This window comes from Acanthochromis polyacanthus, chromosome 22 (genome assembly GCF_021347895.1).
Source record: "Acanthochromis polyacanthus isolate Apoly-LR-REF ecotype Palm Island chromosome 22, KAUST_Apoly_ChrSc, whole genome shotgun sequence".
NCBI lineage: Eukaryota > Metazoa > Chordata > Actinopteri > Pomacentridae > Acanthochromis > Acanthochromis polyacanthus.
Window position 1 is genome coordinate 4,260,678 of NC_067134.1, and position 17,767 is coordinate 4,278,444.

General features: G+C 38.7%; 1 protein-coding gene, 2 long non-coding RNA genes and 2 other non-coding genes across 24 annotated transcripts in view; 1 reads left to right on the forward strand and 4 right to left on the reverse strand.

The window, feature by feature from the left end:
- Positions 1-17,767, reverse strand: part of LOC127531985 (zinc finger protein OZF-like) — a 165,992-nt gene that overhangs the window by 11,462 nt on the left and 136,763 nt on the right. For 4 of the 20 annotated variants that reach the window (XM_051942819.1, XM_051942815.1, XM_051942813.1 and 1 more), the window contains exon 3: positions 416-517. The exons of 14 other annotated variants lie outside the window; for them this stretch is intronic. In XM_051942819.1, coding sequence (XP_051798779.1) covers positions 416-433 — 18 coding nt within the window. In that variant the 5' untranslated portion in view covers positions 434-517. Of the gene's footprint in view, positions 1-415; positions 518-911; positions 1,192-1,810; positions 1,978-17,767 lie in introns of those variants that run through there. 2 more of the 20 variants (XM_051942825.1, XM_051942820.1) reach the window with 2 other exon arrangements.
- LOC127532089 (uncharacterized) lies at positions 5,227-6,177 on the reverse strand. Its single transcript, XR_007939342.1, has 2 exons — positions 6,053-6,177; positions 5,227-5,613 (listed from the first exon to the last, which is right to left on the reverse strand). It is a non-coding gene; the product is annotated as an uncharacterized LOC127532089 (long non-coding RNA).
- Positions 5,793-5,874, reverse strand: trnas-aga (transfer RNA serine (anticodon AGA)). Its single transcript has one exon. It is a non-coding gene; the product is annotated as a tRNA-Ser (tRNA).
- trnag-ucc (transfer RNA glycine (anticodon UCC)) lies at positions 6,679-6,750 on the forward strand. The gene has a single exon. It is a non-coding gene; the product is annotated as a tRNA-Gly (tRNA).
- On the reverse strand, positions 16,212-17,251 carry LOC127532111 (uncharacterized). Its single transcript, XR_007939370.1, has 3 exons — positions 17,134-17,251; positions 16,834-16,926; positions 16,212-16,658 (listed from the first exon to the last, which is right to left on the reverse strand). It is a non-coding gene; the product is annotated as an uncharacterized LOC127532111 (long non-coding RNA).

The window sequence follows — 17,767 nt, forward strand, 5'->3', positions numbered from 1 at the left end:
CGTCGTTTATACAGTGTAAGTAAACTTCTGGGTTCAACTGTCTGAATTTCATGAGAAGGAAAAGGCTGGTAAACTCACAATGCTCAAAAGTATTATTCTCTACCAAAGAAAATGCTGCTCTTTACCTTCCTGAACAACTTGCTTGAAAAACAAGACTTTTCTTCCGTTACTTATCTTCATCACCATGTAAGACATTTTCAGAAAGTATGATCAGCAGCTAGTTCAGCCTCAAGCAAAGAACAAGCAGCTTCCTAGCAGTCCACCATTATATCCTCAGTACAGCTGCTTCTGCAGAGCTACATCTCTCCAGCCAACGTCACCTGGCTTTGGTCGGCCCATCTAACCAACTGGAGCAACTTTACACATTTTAAAGAACAAATTCATGATAATAATGTTACAGTGGTATGTTTCTCACTTTTTGTGAAGAATCCATGTTTCCTCTGTTGTTGAGCTCAGACTAAATGGCTGCCAACATTCCTCTGCTCCTCCGTCAGACTCTCCTCCTCCTGCCAATCACCTGTCACATCAAACACATCTTCATTAGGATATAAATATACACAAGTGTCAGAGTGTCCCATATGTTCATCAGCCAACACAGAGGACACATTTCAACTCAATAGTTCACTTTTAGCTCTTTTCAGTTTCACCTAAAACTGATACAAATGAACTTAAACTGTTAAAAATAAGGAACATAGACAGAAAACAGACATGGAAAAAGAGAATAAAGGGAACATAAAGATGCTACTGCAGGTGATTCAAGACAGGACTGCTGGTAGAAAACTGAGAATGAGAAGAACTTTGTCACTGCACACTTTCATATACAATGAAATTTAATTTGAGCTGCCCTGCTTATGCTGTAAGTTAGTGAATGTATTTTACTGCTCAGTGTTCTGTTTAAAGGCAGCTCTCACTCTCTGTTCTTTGCACTCTCCCATAGTGTCAAGTGTCCTCCCACTTTCAATGACAGGTGATTCTCATTGATGATTTTTCTCACAGTTTCTGCAGTTTCCCCACTTGAAAAAGGATGTTTCATCTACCCAGGGTTTGAGCAGGACTCCACTCATCAATCAGACAGTTGCTTTCTTTCTTTCTTTTCCCTCTTTTATTTTGCAGTGGTTGCAAATTCATGAGATACAGAGGTGGCAACTTCCATAAGTCCATATGTTTAGTTGATAGATTAAGGTGAAAAACCTTTAAACAGAACACAAAAGGACAATGTTCACATTACTGCATTCAGCAAATAGTAGCAACCATTCCTCATGGACATTTTCACCACATTGGCAAATGCTACTCCACTCAATTTATGTTTGTCAACCTTAACACCACATAAACTGAAGCGACAAATCATGGCATGAGCAATATTCAACCCAATACTATACCACACATGAATTTATCTGCATTTTAAAGAGTTGATTTTCAATCACAGTTTAACAAATTACTCTGAGCATTTTTAATCAAAATTTTTTAACCATTTTATACTTTTTACTTCATGGTTTTAAAATTATTTAAAGTGCATAAAGTGCTTTTACAGTGCAATCCTTTCCAGATCCAATAAATAAATAAAGGGCATCGTAAAAACCCACCATTACAAACAGGATGAATTCACTGGTCTTAGCTGGAACCCTCTAATTAGCACAAATTAGCCTGCAATCTTATTTTCAACAACAATTACAAAACACACGGCAAGTATTGGTAAACAGACAAAGTTGACAGCCGATCTCCGTGGCTAATGCTAATGCTAACACATACTGCAGTGGCACACATCGGCAGCTTAAACAGTCTTTTTGAGTCTCCAGAATTCTGCTCTTACCGGCTGCAACCCGGATTTTGGAGATGAACGCAATCCTGCACAGTTTGCCACAGATCTTGATGCTTTCCCAACAGAAACTCACGGACACTTTGTTTGAAGGCGGTCATTCATTCTCAGTTCCTCCTCAGTGCTGCGTGTGTCCCCTTTTTTGCCGCCGGTGGCAAACCTGCAGCCGCAGATTGTTTCCGCCCCAGCTGAGTGTAAGATAAGATAGACTTTATTGATCTCACAAAGGAGAAATTTAGCGTTACAGGGCTCTTAGAAACAAAAACAGAGGAGTGCAAAAGTCACGAAAGTGCAAGAACAAGATAATAAATATTGCCTATTTACAATAGAAAAAACGAAAAGTAAGAAAATAGGGTTGAGAGCTCCCGTAACCAGCTGCTGCTCGCACAGCGCCATCTTGAGGACCTGTGCGTAAATGCTTCTCCTTTGAGTTCTCAGCTCCTTCCAGTTTGACTTGACACATAGACTGCTTTGCACTCTGTCACCTTTACCTTCAGAGCTCTGAATAAAAGAACAAAAGATTTATTGCAAAGAACAAAAACGTTTTTCCTCCACAGCAGCTTGTTATGAAAATGATTGTATTTGATGATTGAATGTTCTTCTTCACTGTAATACTGTGTGATGTGTGCTAAAAGAGGAACAAGAACACGAGCTATCATCAATATTATTTCATCTTACATGTCTAATTAAAAATATGACATTATCTAAATATGCACTACTGTTCAAAAGTTTGTGGTCATTTAGAAATGTTTTTTTCTTTTTCTTGAAATCAGTTTTTTCAATGACGATAGCATTAAATAAATGACAAATCCAGTCTCGACCTTGTTAATGTGGTAAATGACTATTGTAGCTGGAAACGGCTGATTTTTAATGGAATATCTCCATAGGGGTACAGAGGAACATTTCCAGCAACCATCACTCCTGTGTTCTAATGCTACATTGTGTTAGCTAATGGTGTTGAAAGGCTCATTGATGATTAGAAAACCCTTGTGCAGTTATGTTAGCACATGAATGAAAGTGGGAGCTTTCATGGAGAACATGGAATTGTCTGGATGACCCCAAACTTTTGAACGGTAGTGTACAGAAGGATATGGAAATCATAACGCAGTGTTTGAGCGGTCGTAGGTGAGCTGGTGTGCTTGAGTTGCAGTGAGTACTGGAGAGGACTTTATAGATCTACATGCACCACCGTTCAAAAGTTGGGTTTTCATGTTTTACATTTCTAAGTGACCCCAAACTTTTGAACGCTCGTGTTTGCGTCAGTAGACTGTTTTCTGCTCAAGTCTGCTAAAATTGGATCCAAGCTGTTAACCTGCACACCAACTGACCTACAAGAGCTGCCGTGTTCATGTGCTGGGGATGCAAATTTTGGATAATTGGTGGCCTTAAAAAAGAACTGAATTATCATTTGCATGAAACGAAGCCAGGAGACATCATGATGTGACTGGTTCAGCAGGCTTTGAGTGACACTGAATTAAACTTCTGCTTCAGAAAAACATGAAAGCTCTAACCAGCAGCCATTAATCGTCACAGGAGACTTTTTCACTGATCTTGTGTTGTGTTTGGTGAATTTACCATGTTGTGTATTTGTACTTTCTCTGTGTACTTCACTGACAGTCATCTAACCACTGAGAGGTAGAACTGCTAAAAGTGTCTGAAGTTAAACACAACAGTGTGTATCTGGTTCAGACAGAATTAATCCTCATGAAATGTGTGTGTTTCATGTAGTAACATAATAAGGTTTTGTTTGAATGGTATGTTTCATTTTTGCACAGGACCTGAGGTGTTGTTCATATTGTGTGTGTGGTTGTGTTAATTGTGTGTAGTGATCTGAAATTCTGAGCCCTGTTTTCAAAACCGTGCTTAAGCAATCTTTAAAAAAAAATGTAATGCTAATGTTTCACAGATGAGACTGACAGCACATATCTACAACCAGCAGCCAGTTAGCTTAGCATAAAATCTGGAAACCACACAATGGGATAAATAAAGGTGCTAAAAGGAGCTAAAATGGTTCCTAACAGTCATGCTACTGAGAAAACACTTAAATTCCACAGAAAATCTTCCATCTAGATTATATTCAATTCCAAAAAAGTTTAAGAGAAAATACCGCTGGTATTTACAACATAAAACAGATGAGAAGTGAACGAAAACCTCCACATTACTTGGCGATTGCTATTTGTTGTGGTCTGTATCCAAAGCTCTGGATGCCAGAAAGCAAATCTCGTTCCGAAATCGTGCGAGGTATCGTGTGATTTCTCATGAAATCACACGTTTTCTCGTGAAAACGCCCCACACTTTTCGCTAGCTGAGCTGCGAAGCTGCTTGCCTGGCTAAATACTGGAGCTATGTCGAAAATTCATTTCTCCATCACTCACATGTATGAAATGACAAATGAAAACAGACCTCAGGTTGAAAAGAAAACCGAAGTCCCCTTTAAGTTCTGGTGTTCTTATAAACCGTCATCAGTCAGAGACCAAGTACTGATCTAGTTCAAAGCAGCATCTGATCAAGAACCAGTGAAATTCTTGGATGTGTTCTGGCTCCGCCCACATTATGGAGGATCATCAGACCAGACTAGTGAGGATTTGGAACCAAATAACCCAGAATGCATTTAGACCAGCAGCAAAGACCGAGGAGGAAACTTTCAGAGGAAACACAAGTATTTTGGGAATACTACTGTTATTGTGACACTAAATGTAGTTTTCAGATGATTTGAGGTGAGAAAGTGGTTGTAAAAACGTCCAATCTGTGGTCAGTTTATCCAGATGAAGCTGATAAAAAATGAGCTCCAACGGTTTCAGAGATGTGAGGTCCAGGTTAGACAGCTATGATGGACGGTCAGCCTCACTGTAGAGCTCCTTATCTGGACCAGACTTTACAATCTGCTGCTCTGACGCTACTATAGCGCTTCAACAGGATATTAGTAGTTTATGTTGATCTAACCGTCACACTTTGACCTCACACTTTATTTTTATTGTTCAGAGAAAAATCAGTTTGAAAGAAGTTCAAGTTATAACTTTATATTGTTCATGTTTTACTCGGTCACTGACTGTAATAATAAGAACAGATATAAATTAAAACACAAAATATTATTTTTGAAGTTTTGTTTCTGAGTCTTCACGACAAAAAATATGTATTGTTTTGTTCCAGTCTTTGTAGTTCTTTATATTTGCTTTCAGGGCATATTTTAATTGAATATAATTGAAAATGGCAAGAAAAAGATCAGAACAAAAATTAAAACATTAGTTTTACTGCTTTACAAAAGATGTTTTTTCTATTTTCATTTTAGCAATTCATTTTTGCCATGGAAGAGGATAAACATTGTCCAAATAAAAAAAGCTGTGATTATCCAACATGGAAAATTAAATCCCACTTTTCAACAAATAAGCAAACAAACATGAAGATCAAAGTGTGTTATTAGTCATTTATTAAATGAAAAAAGTTATAATAGTTGAAACCCACAGGTAGAGCAAATAAAAGTGGAGAAAGATGTATTAAAAAATCATTGATCTTGCTCTGGAAAAATCAACAACTGCAATGAAAATAAAAACTCAGTTAGACATTGATTACAGCACAAGATCTGTTCAAAGAATTTAGACCATGAAAGGGTTAAAATACACCAAAATGTGAGGAAGACCTCCTTTAACGGCCAAACAGAACATTTATAACATTGAACAGGCTGAAAAGTGTTTATTTACAGAGTTAAATGTAATGTGGATAGTCCTGGTGGGTTTAAATTCTTGAAGAAGTACACTGATGGAGATGTCAGAGTCTGAAGCTGGGGCCTCATACATGCACTGTAGGAGGAAACATATGACAATTGAAACCATCACTCACATCCTCTATATCAAAGGTGAGCACCTGTGCAGAAATGACATGATATTCAAATCAGGACTTTCTCACACACTTATTATGAGATCATCAGAAACATCATCTCTTTTTATTTCATAGATTGCCACTGTGGTAAAGAGTCAAACGTTGTCAGCAGGATTTGAACCTGCGCGGGGAGACCCCAATGGATTTCTAGTCCATCACCTTAACCACTCGGCCATGACAACTCCTGTGCTACTGCTTTCTGTTCTCTGTGATGAAAGCGCAAAATTTGGCTTCACATACAAACATCTGTCGTGTTCCCACCCTTGCTTTACACATTGATCTAATCACTTAAACATTGGAGCTCCGTCTCTCCCTGTTGCTCCGTGCAGCTCTCCTGAGGTCAACAGAGTCTCTGCTCACCTGTTGGTGGAGGTTAAAGTTGGTGGGTACTGGAGGACAGGCTTGGTGGTCAGAAAAATGCACACAACTTTTCATCCCCTATCATCTCCATTAAGTCCAGGGACACCAGGATCCAGAGCCCAGAGTGATGACCATTACACCATGGAACTTCCTCCACTGTCCTCCACCTCATCTTCTCATCTGACAGAGATCATCAAACACAATACTAAGTTATAACACAACAACAGAACAAAATAAAGTTAGTTTACCCTGTATAATTCCAGTGCACCAAAGGACAATCTGAAATCAATACCAGCAGTTCAAAATATAATACAGGCTATAAACAACAAAACGACTCTAGCCAAAGTCTGAAAAGAAAGTTCTAAAAAAAAGACTGCAGACCATGGGAATGTGGAATCAATAGGCTCATCAATATCACTTTCCCATTTTGTGAAAGTTGTTTCGAGAATGATTCAAGATTTAGTTTCATTTTCATCAGGTTGTTTTGCTGTAGAAAATACTAAGATGTTGTGTGTCGTGACAGAGATCAGGGCTTCTGGTTGATGTTCATTTCCTCCCTTTTCTCTGCACCTACTTCTCTTATCCATTTGAACTCCTGAGAGCACACAAAAACAGTCCATTTCATAGCGATGGTGGTATAGTGGTGAGCATAGCTGCCTTCCAAGCAGTTGACCCGGGTTCGATTCCCGGCCATCGCATGTGTGCTGGTCACGAAATGTTGTGTGCTTAGTGTTTGTGATGGTTTAACTGACACAACTGAACACTTTGTCACAGAATGTGAATAGTATCATATTCTGTAATGTTTCTGTTTCTCAGTCTGAAGGTTGAGCTTCGTGTCTTGCAGAAAGAAACTGATGGACATGTCATAGTCTGAAGCTGGGGCCTCAAACATGCACTGCAGAAGGAAACGTATAACAATTGAAGCCATCACTCACATCCTGTACATAGAAGGTGAATGACTTTGCAGAACTGACATGATATTCAGACTTGCTCATAATAAGATCATCAGTTAAATATCATCATCTCTTCTAATTTCACAGATGGCCAGGATTAACTGTTTGGAGGGGATTTTCAACCTATGTCTTACTGCCACAGCAGAAAACAGTTCAATGTTTTCAAACCTGCATGGGGAGACCCCAGTGAATTTCTAGTCCATCACCTTAACCACTTGGCCATGAGAACTCCTGTGGTACTAATTTCTGTTCTCCATCTATCCATCCATTTTCTTCCGCTTATCCGGGGCCGGGTCACGGAGGCAGCAGGCGAAGCAGGTCGTTCCCACACCGCTGTGCACAGCGCACACACTGCACACCCAAAGTCAGCTGATCTCATGTGATGCAGATTTGCTCCTTGATCAAGTGACATTTGTCCGGATTTTTGGCACGAGCGGCGTCGGATCAGCACCGCAGCTGGATGGCCCGATTTACATACCCAGCGCAGCTGATAATCACAAGAATAACTTAGTAAAATTATATGCACTCCTGTTATTAAGTCCAGTTCAGTCTGTTCATGTTAACTGTTTCAAACGAACGTTAATAGGTGTGCTGCAACTTAAAAAAACAAGCTTGAAATGTACCTGTCCCATTGTCCCCTTTATTATTTTTTTCTCTACTGTAAATCTTCTGAGAATAAATCTGAGGCTGCTGTTCTGAGAATGAGCTACTAAAGCTTTTTCTGAATAAATCAATAAAGATCCATTTATGGAAAGATGTGATGAAGGCTGTTTTGTCTTTAATTATATTCAACAATATAACATATTTGACCACTTTTAGTTGATCATTCTAACTTTAATAGACTAAAGTTAAGGCTATATACTTAATTTCTAGTAAGTGGCCCAGCCCCTCCTATATTTTTATGTATGTGGCCCTCAGTGAAAAAAGTTTGGACACCCCTGGGGTAAGGACAGGAGGAGGAGGAGAACATGAGGGGGATGGGTATTTGACTTGGGAGAGCTGAATTTGGAAGTGGGTGTGAGCATTTACATAAATGGCTAATCTAAGTTTACTTTACCTCCACTTTCAATCCATAGAAACATACCGTGGAGCTGTCTGGCAAATGTTGCTCCAAATGTCAACCACTTCTTCTCCCTGTCAAGAACTGCTGCTAATGTTTTGACTGGCATGGCACAGAAATTCCTAGATTTAACTTACCAAGACAAAGTGACCTGCACAACAGACTTGGACATTGGATTGTAGCAGCGTTTTAGAGGTCACATGATCTGCTTGGATCTAGGATCACGTAAAGACTTTTCTTCTAGTCACCTCTTGCTGGCAGGGCTGGGCAGCTGCTGGGAGGTCCAACTAGGACATGTTGCAAGTTTGGTGGTGGGACGAGTGATTGCATGTGGCTTATCTAAGCTCACACACTCATACATGCAGCCACACACACCTACTTAGCATTTGTTCAGTGGATCATGGATCAGCAAGCACAACAGGTTTGAGAGTTTTGCAATGAGTGCTGGAAGTGAAAAATGTGTTTTGAGGGCTTGTTGTGTTGTTGTGCATCAGTCAAAATACAATAGGTTTATAAATCTATTTTTTTAAAAAGTTGAAATAAAAGAAAGAAATCAATCATAAACAGTACAACACATTTTAAGGACTTATTAAAAAGGATTCACTAGATAAATGAAATAGAAAAAATGACTTTAAATTAAGTGAATAAATGTAGACACAAGCTTCTTCAGAGTAAATCAGGCAGTTAGCAGTTCTCTATCTAAAGCAGTAACAAGATTAAAAACATGAACATTAATGTCCCAGAATGATATTTTAGTGGTGTAATATAATACAACATTGTGCACCAACACAAAGCTTTAACTAAATGTTCATTTTGTAAATGTTTATAGTGTAGTACCGCATTGTATAGCTCTGTCTGGGAAAAATTAGCATGTTAAAGATAAATGAAGTAGAAAAACATGAACTAAATTAAGTGAAGTTTTTTTTCTCTACTGTAAAGTTTAATTGTTTCAAACTGGATCCTGAAGAAACATTCGCTCATCTTGTGTGCACTACTGCTGTATTTACAGGTAAATGACAATAAAGCTTGATTTAATTTGATTTGAATAAAAGTGCAAACATTTTCATAAAGGTAAATATTTCATAAGGCAACTTAGGCCACATGGTGAGTATTTTATTGGTCAATTGTGAATTGTGGCTTTGCTACATTCCAAAATGTCTTCAGTTAACCCTGTAATCCTACTGTGGAGATGGAACAACGAGACAGCAGACGTGAGAGAGTCGAGGTAGTTTACTAATTTATCTCCACTTCACAGCACATCTGAACTCAACCAACCTGCGTAGTTTTTGCGGGAAAAAACAATAACAATCAGCTTAACCCTGGAACCGGAATAACGCACTACATTCACTCCCATCTTAAAGGCACAAGTCCTCTTTGGTGAATGTCTCTCATGTCTCACAAAGTGGGTCCACCACACTACTTTGATTGTTTCTGTCTATTTAATTTATTAATTAATTTGGCAAAGTGAGTCCAGTGCTAAGATTTGAACTGTTTCTTCATAGCTGCCCATTATGAAAATAAATAAATAAATAAAACAATTCCAAACATTTTGACCCCTCCTCCACAGAGCAAAAAATATGTTTTTCTTACATTATGGATCACACCAGTGGGAAAACACTTTAAATTTGTGATTCTGGTGAAAGAAGGAAAATTTAACCATCTTTTCACACTGTGCTGACCCTCATCTGACAAGGGCAGAACTGAGACAGGGATGCAGCACTGGCAAGTCCTAGGTAATGAAAAAAAAAAAATCCAGAAACTTTAAAACAACTTCCATAAAAATGAGGAGAACTTGATCTTTAGATTAGTTTTTGTTGGAAAGAAATTGGCCCAACAGAGGCAAGTTGAGCTTGTGTCATCCTAATGGTGAAGCTGAAAGAGGCTGCCTGGGGCCACCTGGTGACTCCAGATTCAGCATGCTTTTTCCAGTTCATCTTTTGAGTGCATAACCTGGCTTCTGGTGGGCCAATGTCTTTCAAGCACAAAATAATGTAAAACTTAAAGGCCCTTCTTCATTTTATCTGGAAGTTGTTTTGTCTATGTTGTATTCTCTCAGAAATGGACCATAAATCGCAGCATGGTGGGGCATTCTTTTGGCTTCAGAAATCTACTACTACTACTACTTACATGGATTTAAATAAACTATAACAGAATTGCTGAATTAAAAAGAGATCCTTCAATAAAACACAATTAAAAAGCAACAACAAAGGAAATCTTAAAGAAATGTTTTATCTTAAACCAGGACATGACTGAAGCCACTGCACTGAGAGCCATTGAGAAAATGACAGTGGGACTCTACGTCACCAGAGAGACGCCAGGCGATGACTTCTCTGATGTTGGCATCATCATCGAGGGTGTGGTGGTTCTTCAGGATCTGGATAATGTGGCCCTTGCAACAGCCATGCTGTTTGGACTTTTTTACTGCTTGAACATGAGTTACCCATCACAGCTCCGCTACACTTTGGAGGTGATTCAAAAGGTGGTAATGGAGTTGGATGCGACTCAACTCTCAAGAAAAGCTCAAAACTTGAAAACTAAACTGCTCCAGCTCTCTGCTGTGCTAGTGGGGTAGTTTGCTCCAGGTAAGAGGACATGTAAAGTTGTAAAGTTCACACTTGTTCCTGCGTTTTGGAGATTTTCTGGTGAGCCATTAGTAACCCACAAAAAAAAAAAAATCACAGCATTCATTGTTGACCATTTATTCTGTGACTGTTCTTCTGTAACTGCCATGTGGACAGGGCCAGTTTGTTTCCCCTCTTCCTCTCTGCTTGAAGTTTTCTGAATGGCAGCATTAAGTTTAAATAGTTCCACCCGGGCCACGTGAAATGGGATGTTTGGTGTACGTCAGTTTGAAATATGAATTTAATACTTTTTCTAAGAAACTAATTTGAAACAAGATGTCACAGTAAGGTCAGTGTTGGGATTTTTGACACTCACTGCATCGCTATTTATCCTGTGACTATTGAATAAACGTTTTGTTATGCAAGTATTGATTTGTATTTCTAATTGGGGTAAAAATGGGTAATGTTAATGAATAAGAGAGTCAATAGAAAGGTATTCTAGCAATAATTAATTTCAATGTCTATGGTAACAAACGTTTTTAATTGCAAATTAGTTTATATGTTACATTGAATTGTTTCAATTATATTTGTTGAGTTTAATCTGACAACAGAGGCCTTAAACAGAATGTTTGTATTGTTTTCTTCAAAGATGACTGGCTGTACCCTTTTTCAAAAGAAAGAGTCTAATTTCTATGCTGTGATTAAATTACTATGACACTGAAAAATTGACATTTCTTAATCTGCTAATTTGTTTTTCAGTAGCAGTAATGTCAGTTCAATTCTTTACCTGCTGTCACAGCAGTGAAATTAGACAATGTGTTTTAAAAGGTTATAAGTGGTAACAGGCAACCATCCTAGAACAGAACAATACAAACAATCTGTTTTAAGGTCTCCATTGGAATATAATGGAGTACATACATATAAAGTACAATATGAAAGTAACAGTGTAGTATTTAAGTGACCAAATAGTATTGGAGTTAAGTTAATGAATAGTGTTAGAATAAAGTGATTTAAGTACTCCAAGAGCTTAAATCACTTTATCAAAACATGTTTCAATCACATTGAATCAACACAAGATACATAGGATTAATATGAATACCTTTCGTTAATGCAACTCAATTGGAGTTAAAGCAAAACATCTGTGTGCAACAAATGTCCACTATTGAATTAAGTAAACCCAACATGTTCTTTTTTTTCAGTGTATGAAGTAAATTTACTTTCACAGTTTAATCCTTTTCACAGCTGACATTTGAACTGGTCACAGGTGGAAAAACTAAAAACAGGTCCATAAAGTTTCTTGGTAAACTATGCCAGAGAAACCAGTGGAACACAAACAGTTCTAACAGGAAGAGATCATTTCAACATGCTTTTACCATCTGGTGAAGGGTTAATTAATATGCTGCTTGTAGTTAATTATAATCACCTGGACCTGGGCCTCCAAAATCTGGCTAGGACTCTATTAAACAAATTATTAAACAAGCTACGCGTCGGTTTTACAGCAGCGGAACTATATAAAAGTGGTTGTCTGTGCTAATGAATGATGAGCTCAAACATAGCTTGTTCTTCAGTTTAGCAGGTTAAAAACTTTTCTCCAGAAATGAAAACAGCAGAAGTGTTTATAACGTTAAACTTTAAAATGCTCTAAATCAATCGTTTATTTGTTTTATAAAGTGAAACTAATAAAACGATTCACAGTTAGTACTCACGTCTTTACCGTTGTCCATCATGGCGATAAATGCTGCTAATACTTCCTTTAGCATCAACACAATGGGCAACAAACAACGGGGTCTGAAATGAAGGAGACGGCCCTTAAATTGCTGTCTTATCAGTGTGGTCCAGAAAGAGCAGCCTCCGGCTCTGTAGAAAAACTTACAGGGGTTAAAATGAACAGGGAATTTTCCTTGAATAAGCCTTTTGTGTTGTCAGTATATTTTGAGTGAAATCACCAATTTAAAACGTAAATTGCGGTAGGGTCGTATTCGTGCGGTCGTATTCGTGCAGCCTCCGGTAAGTGGTGCTCTCTTTAAAAAGTGCTCTAAACTTACTGGAAGTGTAGGGCCGTATTCGTGCGGGGAATATTCGTGCAGCATCCGGCTGCAGACATACCCTTCTCGCCTGCAGACACAGAGGAGGATTTTCTCTCAGACCGGGTCCACACAGCAGAGAGCTGCAGAGGAAGAAGCTGAGTGAGTGGAACTTTGGTTCTCTTTGATTCAGACACAAAAGACAGAATAGAAATCAGCTGATCACAAGAGTCCATCTGAAAGGACAGAAATAGACTGAACACACTGATAAAGAGTCAAAGAGAGCAGAAAGAAATCCAAGAAAACAGCTTTGATGACTGTCAGGAGAAATGTGGTGAGAAGAATCCTCACAGAAGTTTGTGTTTGGTTGAAAAGTTGAAGAATGAAATGTATGTGGAGTCCATGAGAGACATTTAGTGCAGTAATGAGCTGTTTAGTAGCAGTCAGAGTTTGGTCTGGACTCTGAACAGGCTCAGTATAAAACTATATTTTTTCTACAATAAAGGTTCACTCCTAATTAAAACTGCCACTCCTCTTTCCTTAGAAGAAAAGGCAGAGTGGTAAATCTCTCCTATCCACTCAGCTCTGAGTCTGCCATGCCAGTTACTGTTTAAATGTGTCTCTTGTAAAAACAGAATATCTGAGGTCAGAGTCTGAAGGTGGACAAAGCCTCGCCTCTTTTGACACTAAAGGTCTGTTTCTCCCCAATATTGTCCACAGATGTGTCTAAATGTGTGTCAGTGAGAACTTCTCCTCTGTCCAGATAATCCATCCTCCTCACAGCTGTGGCAGATCCAGATGCTGATCCTCTTTATTTAGATCCTGGTGGTGGGAGATGAGTATTGTTTTAACGCGTTGTATAATTTTACTAGTGAACCCAAATTCAGCCGTTACTTGGTAGAGAAATTCCAGCCAACAGAGTGGAATGCCTTCTGAGCATCTGAGCTGAGAGGATTTCACTCTTTCTGCCTTTGTTTCTAGAATCAGTGATGTGGAGGCTTTACCAGTATTGTGCTGCGTCTGCCTGTTTGCTATAAACCCAGTTTGATCCTTGTCTATCAGAAACAGGAGGATTTTTTCAACCTCTCAGACAGAGTTGATGCATACAGTTTATAATGGATGTTGAAAACACTGATTAGCCAGTATTTTTTTTATCACTCTGATCCTGGACTCCGGTCTGACTCTGATCCCGGACAGGGGGAAAACTAAAATGGTAAATGTATTTATATAGCACTTTCTACTATACCTGCAAGGTACCCAAAGCAGTTTACATAATATGTCACGTTCACACACACTGATGGCGGAAGCTGCCATGCAAGGCACTAACCACGACCCATCAGGAGCAATTAAGGGTTTGGTGTCCTGCAGGGACACCTCAACATGACCACAACGGGCTGAGGATTGAACCGGCAACCTTCCGGTTGGAAGACAGCCACTCTACTCACTGAGCTATGCCACCCATAACTAAACCTAACCTATACTAAAAGAAGTCACTCTCCAAAAACCAAACAGGGATGACTGAAACAGGCAACAAAACAGAGTACTTACAAAGTCTGGGAAGTTTCTGGGAAGTTAAGCTACAGGAGCAAGGTAGGCAGATGCGGAACGAAAACAGGAACAGGCAGGAATCCGAGGGGAAGAAGAGCAGAGTCCATTGAGCTGAAGCAGTCAGGGGGTAAGCAGAACTTGGTGGGGAGAACATAATCCAAGGAGGGGAAACAGAGTCTGTGAGGGCATGTGAGTTAGTGATCCAGCAGGGAATGAATGAAAGGACAGAGCTTAAACAGCTGGGCGTGACGTAGAGAACAGGTGAACGGAGTGAACTAATTACTGCAGCTGATATGCATTACTGCAGTCAGCAAAGTGCAGGCAAGTGAATGAGACAAGGCAGACAGACAGATGCAGAGACCAGCGAGATGACAGGATGAGTGAGAGAAATGCAAGAGAGACAGATGACAAAGGCAGGAAGAAGGAGAGACAAGGAGGAAGGAGAAAAATAGAGCAGGGATCATAACACCTTACCACCTGCTGACTTCAACAACAGATTGAATTCTGAACAGCTAATGCTGTTTCCCAGCAGGTTTTATAGTGTGCAGTTCACTGGTAAGTGTTTTCAGTTTTAACCTTTAGTGTTTTAAATGTGACAGCAGTGTTGGAACAGTGTCACAATTCTACTTCCTGGTGTTCACTTTTTGAAAAATGCGTGTTATGAGTGAAAAAGTGTGTTCAGTCTTTTGCAAAAAGAGTGCAAAAGTTTTGGAAACTGTGTGCAAACCATGAATTGTGTTCAAAATTTGGACAGCAGAGTCCTGTTTTTGAGAAATGTGTGCAGTGAATGGAATTTAGTGTCTTAATTAATTGAGAAAAACTGGAATGCATGTAACTCAGATCTTGATGTCGTAGGTGTCATGCTGAAACCTGTGTAATTATAGTTAATGCCCACATATGTTACATGATCATTCTACTATTCATGAACACCTGGCAGAGTCTTAGAACTTTTGGATTCCATCACATATTAGAGAACAGATGCAGTTTAAGAATAATGACCTGAGCCAGAATGAGGGAATTTTTCAACAACTGCGTAAGCTACCCTTAAAAACATGTAAAATCAAAGAAATAAAATGAACAGTCAGTCATTAAATTGGCAGCCAGGATGGTAAACATCTTATGACTGAAAATAAATTAGATTCTGTTCATATGACTGGTTCTACCACACTGTAAGCCCGGTTTAGTGGAATCTACTTAAAAATGTTAAGGAAACCTGTTACATTAAAATAATTAAGTAATGTGTAAAGAAAACTTGAGTGCATTTAACAAAAATTGTTAAGTTCAATCCACTAGGTTCCAAGTTGACCTAACTTAATTATTCTTATTTATTTTACTTATTCTACTTAAGTTCAATGCACTAAATACAAAGTTTATTTTACTCAAAATCATTTGTAATATCAATTGTTTTACCCGTTTACCCCACTCAGCATCTTAAGTTGAAGTAAAGCAAAACAGACGTATATCCTTTTTCTATTTTATTTTAGAACTTAGCTAAATCACTGTTTACAATGCAGTTATTAAAAGTTAAATAAACATTTAAATAAATTTCCATTAAAAAAACTAATAGAAATGTAAAAAAACAACACACAAAAATCTCCAATAAAATTACTAATGAGAAATAAAATAAATACATAAATAAATACAGTGCAAAGGCTCACAGTCTATTGAACATTGTGTTTTGTAGAGAAAAACGTTTTGTAGCACCTTGTAACATCTCTGTTTTTGGCCCCAATGAACGTTTAACAATTACTCACTTCAACACAGAAAAATATTCGAAAATGAACATTGTCAGAAGACAATTGGCAACTACAAGCATCTGCTTCTTTCTGAGAGACTGAAAATGTGTGAATACAGAAATGATAAAGGTGTTTAATGTCACACACAAGGTAGGAATGTTAAATGTTCCCTGGCTCCAACGAAGATGAGAAAAATATTTAGAAATAAAAAAATAAATAAAATAAAAATGAAAAAGTAGTTTTGAATGCTTGATTACAGCTTGGATGAATCTGCAGCTGCAGAGGTCATACCTCATATAACCAGAATAAAAAAGTGAAATATTCCTGCAATAATGTAATGCACTGCAAACAATATGTTGCACAACAATGTTTGTATGAAAGTACACCAAATATCTGAATTAGTACTTCACAGAACCATGTTTTACACTGAGAGCTGATTTTTCAAGGTTTGTATTTTGGGTGCCAGCTCACTTTTACCCAGGTTGAACATTACCTGCTGAACAAAGTGGAAGGTATTTCTCATACACTTGGGGTAGTCCAGGTGCAGGGCATAAATCAGGCCAAAAAGGACATAGAAGGCCTGAGGTAGGTTTGCCAGTTCATCCGTGACCACACTCCCCTCCAAGATTATCCCCACTCTGGATGGGTTGAGCTGAGGACTTTCCTGACCAATGCAGAGGATTCCCACTGGAGTCTGACTGTAGGAGTCTTCGTCAGTTGCATCCTAACAGCAAAAAATAGATAAAAAGGAAGAAACATTATTTTATGTTTATGTTTAGTTTATGTTGTATCATAATTCAAAATATGGCTATAAAGTTAAAGTTCAAGTCTTCATTATTGGCTTCAACTGAAAAACAAAACATGCACCTGCATGGTTTTCAAATAATAAAGTTGCTTACACAGGAAGTCTTGAAGAAAGCTGATGGATCATCCCCCAAGATGACTGGCAGTCCTCGAAGACAAAGGCACCTGATGTCGGTTGGTTCAGTGGTCTGGAGGATAGTGGGCACAGAGAAAACAGCTTTGTAACATCGCATGAAAGGAAAGGCAGAGAGAAGAAGGTTGAGGGATAGAAGAGGAAAACAAGGAGAGAGATCAGGAGACTAGAGGAAATGAGAATGATGATTTGAGAATGGAGAGGAAAGGGAAGAGGAGAAAAGAAGTAAGAAAAGGGAGGAGGAGAGGAGAGGTCAATGCACCTTTGTCTGATGCAAAAGCTCAGTCAACAGCTGGCCAGTGAGGCCCTTCTTCTTCCTGAAGATGTCCATCAGGCTTGGAGAGAAATGGTCAAGTGCATCACAGAAGTTCTCCCTGAGATTTTTCCCCACCACTTTGTTGAACTCACAACAAACCTGAAACACAAAGCATAGCAAACAATTTTACAATCTTATTCACCATTACATTTATAGCACAAAAAGACATTGTTATTTGTGTAAACACTCAAAATAGTCACACAAACCTGGGTTTCTGTGAAAAGAGCTGGCCAGCGATGTATTATCTGGTTGATGGCAGGCTTGTCTATTACAACTTCTTTTCTCCGAAGAGCAAACGTTACATCCATCTCCTTTTTAATGAGATGTCCATTTGCCTTTCTCTTCATCATTTCATCAATCAGGATCTGGCGAGCCCCTTCAAGGTCATGGTCATCCATCCCTTCTGGATATTCGGGAAGGAAATTTATTTCCCCTTTCCTTCCCTTCTTTATGTTTTTGTTGGGAGGCTCGGTATTTGTAGTGTATCTTCCACGTTTACCACTGTTAACAGTGACATCAACTCGACCCAGCTGGCGCATTTTAGTTCTATAATTGCCCATCTTAAACTTTAAACTGTTCT